Source organism: Pelmatolapia mariae, linkage group LG13 (genome assembly GCF_036321145.2).
Source record: "Pelmatolapia mariae isolate MD_Pm_ZW linkage group LG13, Pm_UMD_F_2, whole genome shotgun sequence".
NCBI lineage: Eukaryota > Metazoa > Chordata > Actinopteri > Cichliformes > Cichlidae > Pelmatolapia > Pelmatolapia mariae.
The window spans coordinates 17,134,305-17,149,598 of NC_086238.1; the positions used below are offsets into that span (position 1 = coordinate 17,134,305).

General features: G+C 40.3%; 1 protein-coding gene across 2 annotated transcripts in view; it reads left to right on the top strand.

Moving 5' to 3' along the window:
- Positions 1–15,294, top strand: part of disc1 (DISC1 scaffold protein) — a 44,858-nt gene that overhangs the window by 1,727 nt on the left and 27,837 nt on the right. For both annotated transcript variants that reach the window (XR_010095387.1, XM_063491223.1), the window contains exons 2-8: positions 2,206–3,083; positions 4,768–4,837; positions 6,238–6,394; positions 6,978–7,074; positions 7,486–7,718; positions 12,225–12,279; positions 15,036–15,138. Coding sequence is in view for 1 of the 2 variants with exons in the window: in XM_063491223.1 (XP_063347293.1) it covers positions 2,206–3,083; positions 4,768–4,837; positions 6,238–6,394; positions 6,978–7,074; positions 7,486–7,718; positions 12,225–12,279; positions 15,036–15,138 (1,593 nt within the window). In the remaining variant the exon portion in view is untranslated. The remainder of the gene's footprint in view (positions 1–2,205; positions 3,084–4,767; positions 4,838–6,237; positions 6,395–6,977; positions 7,075–7,485; positions 7,719–12,224; positions 12,280–15,035; positions 15,139–15,294) is intronic.

The window sequence follows — 15,294 nt, forward strand, 5'->3', positions numbered from 1 at the left end:
CCCTGCATTCCTCTCTGTCTTTGGCTCAAGCACTTTCAGTGCCCAATTGGATGCAGTGTTTAACCTAAGGGTGCTGAGGAGGGCCTCTTTAATCTCCAAAGGTAAATAATCTCACCTCTTCTGGCTGACATGCTTCTTTTTCTCAGGCTCTCTGTACAGTTTCTTCAGCAGTGATAACATGCTACAGTGAGAATGCTGTCATTGTTGCAGAGGGACTGTTTTATCTTTGGTGTTGAACCACTCAACGTCACTGCTTGCTTGTTTGTATATTCTGCCTGAATTCCTGGTGAACTATTTTAGCCCAAAGCCCGATAGGAAGTAGAAAATACCTCTGAGGGGCTTCAGCCAAAAAATTGATGCCCCTCTGACATACACAAAAGCCAGCAGACACAAAACAATGGGCCCTGAGGCATTTCCTTCCCCTTAAACCGGGAAGAGCTCTCTTTGTGTAATCGAAGTATGGCGAGGATACAGTAACACCATCATGTCCCTCTTCTTTCGACTGCTTAGTTCTTGATAGAGGGCTTAGTATAACATCTAGCCACACCAGATGGTAGACAGTGTGCGGTTGTAGCTGTAACCTACAGATGGTGTTGGGTTTCTTACATCAGTTATGGACCAGTGGCCACGTCTGCAAGGACCCTCTAATGGACCTGTGTGTAACCCAAGCTTCGGTCCCAGTGGACAGAAAGCTCTAAGTGACACTGCATACACACAAAAACACTGTGGCTACAATGGGAGCATCCGTGTGTTACTTTCACTTGAAATACTGCTCTCACTGGTGTCTATTTGAGTCTCTTACAGTCTCATGGGATAGTTTAGGAGTGGCATCATAGGAGGTTACTGGGTGTTGGGAAGTGGGCTGTGGTTTGCTCATCGGTCATGCTTTGTTCAATGCCCTGCATTCCTGTCTTGATAGTTGTGCTCCCACTGCAAAAAACACATTATTTGTAGAGGTTTGCAGTTGTGTAAGATGTTGTTTTTATGTGTTTGTTTGCGTTTTCTACTTTTGGATTTGTTTTTATCGTAGTTAAAGCGTTTAACAGGCTTTTACACTGACAATAGTACAACTGATCCCAGTGTTTTCAGCACTGTCAGTGTGCCTCTGTGTGACTTCAGTGTTCGTGAGTGGGAGGAGAAAGCGAGAGCCAGAAGTGAAAGAAGGAGCAGCGCAGCTGTACACAAAGGGGCTGTTGATCCCCAGCATTTGAGCGCGCCTCCTCGTCTGAATCCTAAACATGATATGTATTAATCACGTGGCCCTGCAGCAGGTGTCTAACTCCCGCCACAATCTGGCCTTTATCATTACGCTCCACTTTCAGACCAAACGCTGTTTGCATGCATGTTTGTATCACTTCTTGTTACTAAGATTGGCAGTGTCTGTGCTTCACAAGCTATTTCAGTTATGCCCCCTTTACAAAAAACATGGATTTCGTAATAACTGAAAAGCTTTGAGACAAGCTACCTCTCCTGTGAGTGCAGTGCAAGTGGGTTTGATAAAGCGAGAGTAATCAGTATTGTTCTAAACAATCCTTCAGTTTATTGCTTTGGCTGGAAGACTCACAGGTTTTAGCACCCCCTCAGAAATAGATCTGTTAAACTTTATCAGCCTTATTGCTTTAAGAAAAAGAGAGAAGCTGAATGGTTATAAAAACAATAGCATCATCAGTGCCGGTTTGTTAGTGGACCAACATGAATCAGACCTTGCCTGTGTGCCCTTTGCCCTATATTTCAGTGAAACAGACCGATTTAAGGCTCCAGATCCAGGTGTGAACCCCCTGCTATGTTTTGAGAACCTTTCCTCTGAAGAATTTTGCTATTTGCAAAAATAAACAAATGCAAATCTAACCTCAGAATATATTGTTCATGCATCTGGTATCCCACAGAGAGGCATGTCTTAACTTATAAATGACTGTGCAGCTTTGGTATTTCCCAACAGCTGGAGCAGAACCCTGGGAAATGTCACACATCTGCCCAACTTCTTTTTTAAAAAAAATTCAGTCCATTAGGCACTATCTTTAAAGAACAAGGTCATTTTGCTGGATCACAGCTGCTTCGGGTACTTGTGTAATTAGCACATGTAGCATTACATCTTCCTGCTGTAGCCCATGATTACATGGTTAATCCTACCAGTTCTATGAGGTCATGCGTTATCTTCCTCATGGCCATGTTGTCAAGCTTAATGGTTAATCTCTGCATCGACAGGTGGCAGAGCATCAGGGACAGCTGGCAGCTCCAGCCGTAAGAGGCTCCACCGAAGACCAGGGTACATGAGAGGAGAGCAGTGCAGACTGCAGAGCGCAACTCAGGAAGAGGAGGAGGACGAGGAGGATGTTGGGACAACCACTTTTATTACCAATGGAAAATCAGGACGTGACGCTGACATAGCTGATGCAACTAGTGCTCAAAGGCCAAGTCCAGCTCCTGCAGACAGTGTGTCTTTAATAAATCATCAACAGCCTGATAAACACACGTGTAGCTCCTGGAAGACTCAGAGCTTTGTCTGCTCTGTTACCCACCCTCCTTCCCCTCTCGACTGCAATTCTAAGAGTACATCCAGCCATCTGGGCCAGTCCTCACTGCCCCACAATGAACTCAGGTTAAGTTCGAGCCTGGACACTTATTCAGAGCCAGAGGACTCTTTTAACTCCAGCTTCAGTTTCATCCAACAGTCACTTACCTCCAGCCAGAAAACAACCGCCACACCCACACGAGAACAAGAACTAAGTTCATCAACAAAAGCATCTGACCTGCCTCAAACAAAACCTGAAACCTTACCTGTCGAGCACAATTTCTCTAAGCAGTCGTCTCCTGCTCAAACACTACCTGGAGGAAAGTTTTGGCGAGAATGCCTGTTTGCCACCCACGTAGAAAGATCCCACGTGCCCGACTGTGAGACCCAGTCTGTTGATATAGAGGTCACCTCCTCACTCTCCCTGGACTCGGACAGTACCTCTGCCTCCTCTGTCACCTCAGGCTACGAGAGCGCTACACCTGCCTTGGAGCAAGGCTGGGACAACCTGCTGAAGAAGTACGAGGGCGTGCTGCAAGACTGCCTCCAAAACAACCGCACTCATACCAAGGTGGGCAAGACAGACTCATGAAATTCACATATCAGTCATTCAAATTAATCTCCCAACAAGGTCTAGAGCAGCGACGTCAAAGTCATTTAACACTCTGGGCCACATACAGCCCACTTTGATTTTAAGTGTGGCGAACTAGTGAAATTCCACTTTCTGTTTAGTAAAGTTTAACTAAACAATTTTCCCAGCAACATCTTAATATAAGAAGAAATTTCAACAGTATGCCTGTTCTATATGATAAATATGTAAAATAACAGAAAAAGTTCTGGTACCCCTCACTGTCCTATATTTACAATAATGTTCTTTTATTTCTATAGTAGAAATTTTCTATGATGGACATAGTCGATACAGGAAATACAGGAACTTCTCTGTCATTTAATTGTTTTTCTGTTATTTTTGACTATTTGGTGTAGTATAGATTGCAATGGGGGGTGGTGTTCGTCAATGGAAAAAGCTGTATATCTTAGGAAAATACAGTTAAAAGTTCAAAATCTAGTCACTCCTTCACATTTTCCAAATTCTTCCAGTGGGCCAGATTGGAGTTTTTGCCGGGCCTTAGGTTTGACACCTTGGTCTACAGTCAAGATGAGACTAAACTACAGAGAGATGAATACTATATTAAATCAGGAAACCCGTATTTGCTTTCCTTACTAGTTCCAGCTCATACCTTGTTGGTAGATATGAAGCTACAGCCAGCAGCTGTAGCTTCATGTTGAAAAGGGAACGAGTTAGCCTTGTTTTGTTAACAAAATTCACCCAAGAGTTGAGTAACTCCCAAACTCACTAATTATCTGTTTATCCTATACTAAGTATCAGAACTAAGTTGCGCTTTAAGACCTGGTCATGTATCGTGCTTGTTTGTTTACACTTGTTTTAGACATTCAAGCTAACCAGCTAGCTTTTTCTAATAGCAGAACATTGCACTTACAGACTCATCAGAGTGATGCTATATTGATGCTTTCTTGTTTTATTAAGAAAGACAAAAGAAAGCATGTTTAGATTTTTCTGAAAGAGAAAACTAAGTATTCAACTCACCTACTTAACAAAATTTTTGGTTAACACTTTGTAATACTGCACGTGAGTAAGGACACAATTCCCCTGAAATTAAATGAAATTTAAATGTAGTTTATTTGAAAATACAAAGTAATTAAATTTACAAGGAAATACTTAAAGATAGGTACACTAGAATAAGGGAGTAAAAGGGAATAACTGCAGGTATTTTATAGAAAAGAAGACAAATTATTCTGTAATTAATATTAAGTACTACCTAAGTACTTTTAATTAGTGTATAATTCATGCATTTTGCAAGAAATTAGAAATAATTGCATTGTGAGTATTTTACAGAAAAGCAAACAATATTTTCCTATCTTACATTCTAAGCTTGAAAGTGATAAAAATGACCCCATATTTCATCTGATAAAAACAGATTTGAAACATTTTTCAGTATTTGCTTTAGTGTTTTACATCTGATAGAATCTTTCAGGTCCTCCTCAAAAAAAGTAAAACGTTGAAGTACTGTAGTCAAGTTATTCTTAACGCCCTTTCCTCAGCTTGCTGACCCAGTATCACTTTGACCTGACAGTCATTGCACCCACCTTTTTTCTGCATGTATTGACTGTTTAAAAGGCGATGAACTCTGGAGTTACTGTTGTGTAACCTGTTCTGTCTTTTTGCTGTCTCTCAGATTGAATCCATGATGTTGAAGCTGCAGAGGCTCCAGCAGAAAGCAATTCTGGACGACGATTATGACGCAGGTAAACCAGTTAAGCCATTTCAGTTAAGGTTACAAAATAACGACTTTATGAATGATTTGATACGATTCTATTTATCTTTTTACTATTTGTTTTTAAGAAGTTAAAGTTTTATATCACTAAACATAATAACTTAAAGTTAGAGAAAAGAGCATAGTTCAAAGTGAAAATATTGTGACTCAGTGACCAGATAGCCACAGGAGCTTAACACGTGCTGTCCTTCTAACTCATGAGTGAGCTTTCACTCACGTGTTTGGATCATGACATTTATCACTTTGATGTCAGCTTCTTTATTAAATTTCTTGCTAATTTGCTGTTCACTATACTGAGATGACCTGTGTGAAAGAACATGTGAGAGATGAGGCACAGAGCTTTTTAGTGCTGACTGTTTCGTACATACCTCAGTAAGCTCTTTCCATGGTTGACTTACCTTTATTTTTATTTTTTTTAACTATCCTATAATGGTAAAACTAGAAAATCTTCAATTTATGTGGCTTAAAACAGAAAGTAGCACAGTTATTATGTCAACTCAAATCAAAATAAAGGGTATTTACAGAGAAATAAGGGAAGGTTTTACAGAAAAGTTTACAGGAAGGGGTTCCACGTGATTATTGCAACGAAACAACAAAACCTCAAACCTAACAAATATCATTTGTACTTGTACCTGACCTAGATATTGTAAAAAAAAAATATAAACAATCAAACCAAAAACTCAATTTTAACCCATTTCTTTTATTTTGTGATAGAACAAATACATAAGATACATCTACTTCTATGGTTAACACATTTGCATTACACACAGAAGATCCCTGGTTTGATACCAGGAGACAGAAATCACTGGGAGGGTTTTGTCAGGAAAGGCATCCAGCCTAAAAACCCACCATATTAAAACCATGTGTTTCTATCTGCATGTGGTGACCCCTGTGAATAAGGGAGCAGCTTAAAAAAAGGTTTAAATACACATGTTTCTGTATCCTGTAGATCTGTTCGAACGTGCTTATTATTTGGGTCAGTGTTGTATGCCTTGGCTGGTGTTCTCCTCGTCTATTCATTCTCTGACTTATACATTTAGTTTTCTGTTTTTCCACTTACACAGTGTTGGATTAAATAGCTGATGAGATTGGTTCTGTAAATTCTGTCTGTGTATGTCGTGCTTGCCATCTTTTAATGTAGCTATGAACCCGCCAGACTGGGATAATTCTAGTTTTAGGGTCATATGTGTTTACAGAGCCAAGAAATGCAGATTTTTATTCAGGATTCATAAATACAGCAAGGTCAGAAATGTGCTCCCTTTAAATGACTTCTAGTAAAGGGCTAGAACACAACACCACTTGCTGATAACTGGACTCCTCTAGCTGATGTTTTCTGCATGTTATTCAGCATGTGTGTATGTGTGTTCACAGCTGAGCGCTTTGGGAAAAAGTTAGAGGAGCTGTCTGGAGAACGAAGCACTCTGAAGCTGGGTTTACCCTCCCAACAGCCCAGCGTGGCGTTGTTCCTGGAGAGGCTCAGACAGGCGGTGGACAGCGCCCTCCAGAGGGCAGACTGCAGTCAGCACAGGTCAGTGCTGGTTTGATCATGTTAACTAAAACACTATATTTAAAACGTTAACTGCATACAATATATAAGTGGAATATAATATGAAATGTGGTTACACTGAAAATTACTTTTCCTGTTTTGTTTAGGACCTTATTTTATATTGTGTGTCACTTAAACAAAAAACAGATCTACTTTTATTGCAATAAACTCCCTTTGTTCAGGACATAATGGGGTTTATTTGAGTTCATAAGCTCATTCTCTCTCTTTTGTTGCAATATTGTAGCACAGATCAAAGAGGGAGAGCTCTCCAAAATAGCTCTTGCGACAGGAAGGAAATCAGGTGGGGCCTCTTCAGAGAGTATCCCGAACAAATATAAGCAAAAGGATTTTAGGTCACCTCTGATAAACAGCAGATTTTCCACTGTCACAGAGTTATTTGATGAGAATCTGTGGGAAAAAGTGATTACACACAACCATACTGTATATTATCCATCTGCAGCTCTCTTTAGCTTTGACTTACAGAGATTAAAAGCAACATTAAATGTGGATTAACCTCCTGAAAATGTTAATCAAAGCTGTTAAAAATGGTGTCATTTTGTGGCAGGGAGTGTGCAGAGCCTGTTGCAGGGGAGCAATCCAACTCATCACAGGGTCCACTGCAACGAAGAGAACGTCTGATACGAGAGAGACGGCTTGTCGAGGTAAATTCGGCTCACGTCGTTCCGCTTTGTACGTCAGGCTGGTCTGAGTTACCGCTCCTCTGAGAATTTAATAAAACAGCTTCTTTCCTTGCTCACAAAAGTGAATGAAATTTATAAAATATGCATAGCTGTCAGCAGTATTTACACTGACAGTGAATCATTGTGAACAAGATTAACTAATCTCACTGCTACTTTAATATCAAACAAACTATTGATTAACAATTCTGATAAAAGCTAATAACTCACCAGTCAAGTTTCTTTCTGTTTCAGATTAGGTATTTGAATTTTTCATTCAATCTTGTTTCAAGAACTGAAGTACTACTTCACTGTTACTGATTACCTTCATAGAAACTATGTTATTTCTAACATACATGTAAAATGAATGAAATGAACATTGCTCCACCTCTGCAGGAGGAGATCGCAGAGCTGCAGCAGAGACTGGTGGAGCTGAAGGACCGTAGCCGGTGTCTGGAGCAGCAGATTCAGCAGGAAGAGCAACAGGTGGAGGCTGAGGAGCTGGAGGCCTCCGTGCTGAGGAGCTGCAGCACGGCTCAGCTTCGCGACATGAGCCGAACCCTCCAGGACCTCGTCGCTTCTGAAAATCGCACACAAATCTCAGTCTCTCGTCCTCCCTCCATGCTCAGGTCAGCGCCATATATGTGATGATTTGCTTGCTTAAATGTCACATTTGTGACATGAAAGGCTGTGTTTGCATGAGCCGGAAAAAAAGGAAAGGAAAGGTTGTGTCTTTTTGAGCATATTTAATAATATTTAATAATAATGCTTTCACCTTATCTGAGTGGTTGCATGAAATAATTTCAAATTTAGAGCCTCCTTTAGCCTCCTTTACAAAGCTGCAGGTAATGAATGAATGAAACATGCTGTTCCCAGGAACAGAAATTTACAAATGAGGATAAAATTATTTGCCTCTACCACAAACCCGTCATGCGCAATGACATGCTTTAACTCTGTATTCCTCAAAGCTTACAAAAAACAAGTTAAAAATGAGAGTTATCCTCCAATTTACACACAGTATATAAATCTTCTCTGCCTCTGAAAAAGCACTGAGAAAGACCGGAACGAGAACTAGTCAGAGATGAGTCTAAAGAGCCCAGAACAACTGCCACGCTGAAATGTGCTAAGAACAACCTGGAGAAAGATTGTTCATACTGGAAGTGCATCCTTTGGTGAGATGAGATGAAACTAGAGCTCTTTGGTCACAGAGAGAAGGGAGAGGCGTATAACCCAAACAGCACTGTCCCCACAGTGAAACACAGTGGTGGGAGTGTTATGATGTGGAGATGATTCAACGTTTCTGGAACTGGTAATCTCCTCAAAAACATTTCATCACTAGTAATTCTGTCCCCATCTGTATTTAGGGAGAAACTTCAAACGAGGGAATCAAAACCTTCACTGCAGATCTTTGGATGTATTAAAGGCGTTTTGCTCTCCAGGATCTGCTTCTGCTAGGAAGCAGAATAGTTAAGAAAATGTGCAAATGTATGTGAAAAATGGAAATTGAGGTCTTGAGCATTGAGAAAACATTTTCACACCATTTGAATTTTGCACGTCGGTATTACAGTTTCTCCTGTCGGTCGTTGGACTCTCAGTTTGATTGGTTGAGCCGGATCTAACACCTAAACTGTGAAAAGTGTCCGCTGATTGGGCCTTTACATGCATAACCTTTACTCACAACTAGTTTGAAGGTAACATAATTTGTGTTGTTGTGTTAATTTGATGTATTTCTACATACACATTTATATACAATAGAAGAATCGGCACAGCCTATGTCAGGAATGAGGAAAACAAGCCCTGAAGCTGACAAATTGCCAAACATCACAGCATCCTCCATGACAGCCATTTGTTTATCCACTTTATGATGGTTTCCTCCTCTGACAGCAGGAGGACTGGAGTTTTAAACATAATTCTTTACTGTAAATGTAGAAGAAGTATTTTTGTTACCTGACGCCAGCTTAATAGACGGGTAACGTTTATCCAGTGCAGTCAAAAGGTTTTGTACTCTTTCATTTTTCATCAAAACTCCAGGAGGTGCATCTCCTTATTTAATCTTACTCAAAATGTGCAATAAAAGCCAGATTTGTATTTAATATTACTTTGATAAAAATATGAAAATATCAATAAAGTTGGGCAAAATTAGCCATAGTAATGATAATTTAACCTTGTGAAAGATCTTGGTGTGGTTACTATGCATAAAGCATTTGTTTAGTACTAGTCTGTCAGATGTGCTCACTTCTTATGCAGTGGTTAGTATTTGTGCAATACCTGGAGTGCCCAGGTGGGGCTGCTATAGAGCTGCAAATGCTGGTGACCATGCAACAGTCTGTCCATAGGGTTTTTTTTCTCTTTCATCACGTTACATACATTTAATTAGCCCATTTTGAAGTTGATGTGTCAGTGGCGATCTGCTGTTTCTAAGTCATTGCCTCCCAGCTTCTTCCATCCACAGAGAAAGTGGCACTTTGAATAAATCTTTCAGCAGAATTGTCAAAATCACACCATCACGTTTCAACCAAATCAACACCTCCAGTAACAGCACAGAAGACACCTAGCCTTGCATTTACATGAATCATTACCCTTTTTATCAGCTTACAGGCAAAATTGCTCACTTTGTTCGTTGATCGACAGGTCTGCCCATGCAGCACTGGATGCCTATTGTTCCTGGAGAGGTTCAGCTCATGTATTTCAGGTCTTTATAAACAAAAGCCACTGACAAATGGATGTAATGTAAAGCAGCTTGCAGCCCTTTAGGAGTAACTTGTTTCTTAGATTCAGAGAGGACAGCTACTTTCCCCCCCTCTTATCCCACGTGCCTTCAGTCTTCTTCTCTCACACCTGCTTGAACCTGCTTTGAATTTTAATGGCTTTTTTCTTAGATGCTAATGATTACTTTGCATCATATCCTCTGAAGTTAATAGCTTGCAAGGGAGCACTGGAAAGCCTCTCCGTCTTGCCACTCGTTAGAAAGACATGTAAATTGTACTTATCGCCTTCTTGGCGGTGTGACCCACCACCACTGGCATAATTTGATATCTGGCTTATTCTCACCCCGGCTGAAACGCATTTATTCTCATTGCTGATTGAAATTGCGACCTCAGATTGGATATTCAGCTGCACATCTGTGGGTGGCTTGCCACGGGTCACCGTGATGATTGTGTTGCAGTCCGCCCTTTTCCAAACAACACAGGATATTTCTGTCTCGTATCAGGTTTTTTTCCACATGAATACTGAATTAAAGAAATCCACTCGGCGCTATAAGACTGATGTGCAGAGACAACATTTAACTCTGACTCACTCTGAACATCAGCTTGAATAACATGGAGTGGACATAATGATTTTTGTGAGACAATTGGGACTGTCTCAAGGTGACTGTACTGTGCATAATGGATTTTATGCTCCTTTTTCTCCATCTTGTAATTGATTTAGATCTGTCACCAAATAGTGTGACCTTAATGGGTTGTCCTGTTTTCCCTTATTGTCTGAAATATTGGGCTAGAGTTGAATCCAACAGGCCAGTTAAAGAAAACACAAATATTGAGCCATATTTTATAATGGAAGATGTTTTTCAGGTTCAGTCTTCTCTTTATTTTGATGAAGTTTATTTCAGGCAGTATTCCAAAAAGGGGCACACTCACTCACAGCGTTTCTCTTTCTTACGCTAAAGTAAGCCACCCAGATGCAGGCTCAAGCTTCACTGGTTACAGCATTTGATTTCAAATGCAAAATTTAAAGCTCGTGTCCTCACAATGCAGGTCTCTTATGCTCATGTTTGCACACAGTATCAGGTTATATGTATTTTTTTACAACCTAAGATGAACAGTGTGCAAAGAACTTACTCTGTATGGAGATACCCGCAAGTCTTTTATCTTCTGTATGCCAAGATGTTTAAGAAGCAAAGAAAGTCTTGAGCTAACCCACATGAACTTGAAAATTGGTGGTGATGATATGGCCACCTTTATTCTTCAAGTAATTACAAGAATTACTTTCTTGTAATTCCTTTAAGTAGTCTTCAGGAATAGTTCTCCAGGCTTCTTTAAGGACATTCTACTTTGGATGTTGGCCGCCTTTTGTTTTGTTTTTTGTAAAGATGATCCCACAACTCTTCATTAATGTTGAGGTCTGGGCTACAGGGAGGCCAATCCATGACTGATAGAGAAACACACAGTGGAACACTATCTAGGTATGTTTTTATTGCATTGGCAGTGCGTTTGGGATGATTGTCATGCTGAAAAATGAAGCTGTTGCCAATCAGACGCTTTCCAGATTACATGGCCGATCAAAATCTGATGGTACTTTCCTGCATTTATAATTCCATTCCCATCACCACTGGCTGAAATGTGGCTATACACCATGACAGAGCCTCCACTGTGTTTTACAGCTGGCTTTAGACACTCACTGTTGTACCTCTCTCCTCACCTCCTTCGTATATGCTGATGAAGACCTGTTGCCAATGAAACTTTCTTCTTTAACTATCTAGATAGACAGTTATATGTTTGCCACGTCTTGCTTTCTCCTCAACTTGTCAAGGTTTTTAAGGACACTGCACACTAAGTTTTTGGCTAAAAGTTCTTTGTAAATCACCTTGTTGGTGCAACTATTCAACTAAACAAATGTGAACAAATGATGCGTTTTCATGACAGGCTGCTATATTATCATATGTGTAGAGTACAACACTGGTTCAGACCTTAAATTAGATTTATTTTTTTGTCCGTGAATGAGTCATAGGTCAGTTTTAAGTGGCTTAATAAATAAAAAACTGTTCCTCTGAGAGTGGTCAGGTAAAAGGACTGGACTAGAAATGATAAAAAATATGGCCAATGTCTAAAGAAAGACCTTGAAAGACCTTTAGAAAGCCAGGAGAACGATTCCTCAAGAGCACTTTAAAAGATTGCAATCTGGATAATTGGCTGCAAAATATAAAATAATGTCTCACTTTTGTGCATGACTGAACTGGTCATTGAATATGACCAGTTCATATTGAATATTTCAGATGAGTAGAAGCTAAAAGAATAAAATTAAAAAAATCTAGATTGGAACAGCAGATATCATATTGATAACTCCTGATTTCATCTCCAAAATGAAAAAAATTACCTTCAGTCCTGCACTGTGACATTTATGTTTTTATTTTGCAGACTCCAGGAGCAGGAGCAGGCATTAAATCTGTCCATTAAGGAAGCCACTGCTAAGGTAAGCCACTGTTCCTCTGACTTGATTTATTCTATAACATCTCATTCTCTTCTCAGCATGTCGACGATGACTGAATGTGTGTGAATGTCTAATAAGCAGTAAGTCAAAATACACATTATGTGTCTTGTGCGAGCTTCGGTGTTTTCAATATACGTACTAAATGTCAGTGTCTGTATTCATGAGCTTGTTTCTCTTTGACAAGGCAGTAAACTCTCCAGTTTTTTTGTTTTTTTGCAAGAGTCACAGGAGTTGTCATTTTGAATAAATCCTCCCTAAATTCTAAATCATCTGTAAAATTATTACAGCACCTGATGATTAAAAAATTGCTGTCCGATTTGCTTAAATGCATGCTTTCAAAATCAACTGAATGAGTAAAACATGGCTAACGTGGTGATTTGAAGCCCGTGTCTGTTGTTTGTGTGTATACCTGGGTTTGCATGCTGCTGTGTAACTAGAATTCACTCATGCTTATCAAGGGTTTGCTTTTCCTTTGTGCTTCCTGCACAAGGTGTAATCAGAAGACCATAAGAAGCAAAAACTTGATTTGGATGTAGCGGCGGTTCCTGTTAATGTTGAAATTTTGCACCACTTCTGTGCTGCTACTGCATTTAGATCTCTCTTGCACATATGCATCAGTACAGACGTCAAACATGCCGTGAGAGCGGTCAGTGTCTGTCTCAAACTGACCTGAATTTTTCATGTCAAAGATGATCACTGGTGATGAGAACTGAGTCTCCAGCTACTGTATGTCTCAGAGGCTCAACAGCAGTCTTAAGCAAATAGCCTCGGGTATGACTTTCAACATGGAGTTCCTGTTGTTCAACTGTAACATCCTGAGGCATCTGCAAGAGTATATTTAGAGCAAACAATGTCAGCTTTAGTGTGTTTCAGTGTACCACACTGTGGGTTCTAAAAACCCTAATCCCCACATCTGTTTACCTGTAACGTCTCTCCTCTTCCCCCAAAAGCAATTCATCATTTGGGGTTGCTGTGCAGCGCGTTGTCAGATTGACACTTTTAGGGTGAGATCCAAACAATGAGCTCATCTATACCTTGCTAGTACTGGATGATGCTGGACATCCATTAGCCTTTATTCTTTGTGGCACAGATTCAACAAGCTGCTGGAAACATTTCTCTGAGATTTTGGTCCATATCGACATGACGGCATCACACAGTTGCTGCAGATTTGTCGGCTGCACATCCACGATGTGATTCTCATGTTCCGCCACAATCCAGAAATGCCCTACTGGATTGAGCTCTGGTGACTGTGGAGGGCATTTGAGTACAGTGAACTCACTGCCATGTCCACGAAACCAGTTTAAGATGATGTGATCTTTGTCACATACGTTATTCTGCTGGAAGCAACCATTAGAAGATGGACACTGGTTATAAAAAGATGAGCGTAGGCAGCAACAGTACATGCTCAGTTGGTAATAAGGGGACCAAACTGTGCTAAGAAAATATCCTCCATATTATTACACTTCACAACATCGATTTCCTGTTCTTAGCTGACCATTTCGTTCACCCAGTGTGATCTTCTGCTGTTGTTGCCTATATGCTTCAAGGTCCAATGACATATGCTGCTTACTAGTTATTTTCTTTTTTCAATTTTTTTATCCAGAAACTAGATTCATGGAATAAGGAGAGAGCAGCACAGACTTAGCTCTGTAAAGCTACTGTCACTGAGTCTTTCAGAAAGCCATCATCAAATGACTGATTGATGTTGCCGCTGCACCTGAAAGAAATGTTGTGGGTTTCTACCCAGATATACATTTACCATCATCACAAAGTACCCATTGTTAAGCTAAAATGAGAAGTTTGGTTCCTAGATGATATATTCACCAAGTGGAAAATTGCTCACCTGCTGTGACAAAATGATTGCTGACATGAAAGTAACTTTCGCTTTCTCCGCTGACTTTTTCGAAATTGACAAATAGCCTGATGTTTTGAAATTAAATCAGCGATGTCAAAATTTCTACAGTTTGAAAAAGCACTCAAAAAATATTTTCACTTCATGTAATGCATGAAATAAAATTATACAAGCCCGTTTGGAAAAAAAAAAATCCGCTTTCTACATTTCTGCGGGGATGTTCTGCCTCAGAAATAACAGTCTATTTGACTGCCTTTTCAAAGTGTTGCACATAACTGTGTCAGATTTAAGGAAAACATGCGTCAGAAAATCTGGATCCAAATCTCTTTGAGCAGTGAAAAAAAAGAAAAACAGTTCCTAAAAAGAAGGAAGCGGATCATGGGGATTGTAGCTGTGGTTCAAAGTGTATACAATGGAAATAACAGAGGTTTAAAGGATAGGGTGAGGGCAGATGAGGGCCAGACGGGCTGATGGAGACCATCAGCTCCTTTGTGAATACTCAGGGCTGAGGTGCCGCATCCCCATCAGGCTGTGACATTCAGGGGCCTTTTCCTCTCTGACTTTCTAATGATATCTTTTATGAGGATTTCACATTTTCCAGTCTGTCCATGTGAAAGGAGAAGCACTCTCTTTCTTTCTAAAGGTTATAGACAAAGGTAACACATCGGCGTTGATGCTCTGCTGTGTATTCAAAGCAGAGCGAACACAGAAGGACGGAAATGAATTTGTAAGGTCTTGTAAGAATGAGTGTCAAAAAGAAAATGAAAGCGGAATTGGAAATGAGCTTTGCCTCCTGTGGGATCCATGTGTCTGCAAAGGTTTTGTTAGTTACCGCCCTCCCCCCCCTGCTCTCTCCTCTGCATGTTCTTCTCTTTCTTTTCCCCAGGTGGTCATGAGTCAGAGACTGGGCAGCAGCCTAAGGAGGAAAGTCAGTGAGACTGAAACACAGCTTTTGGCACTACATGAAGCCAAACTGGCAGCCATCTCAGGTAACTTTCCACTCAACCACACCCCACTACATCCCTGCTGCATTACCCTTTTTTTTTAAATTTACCCCATTTACTTGGCTCACCCACCATTAGCCTCACTTAATTACGCTATTAATGATCAAGAAACTCGTTAATGGACGTTGTAAGCATAATGTG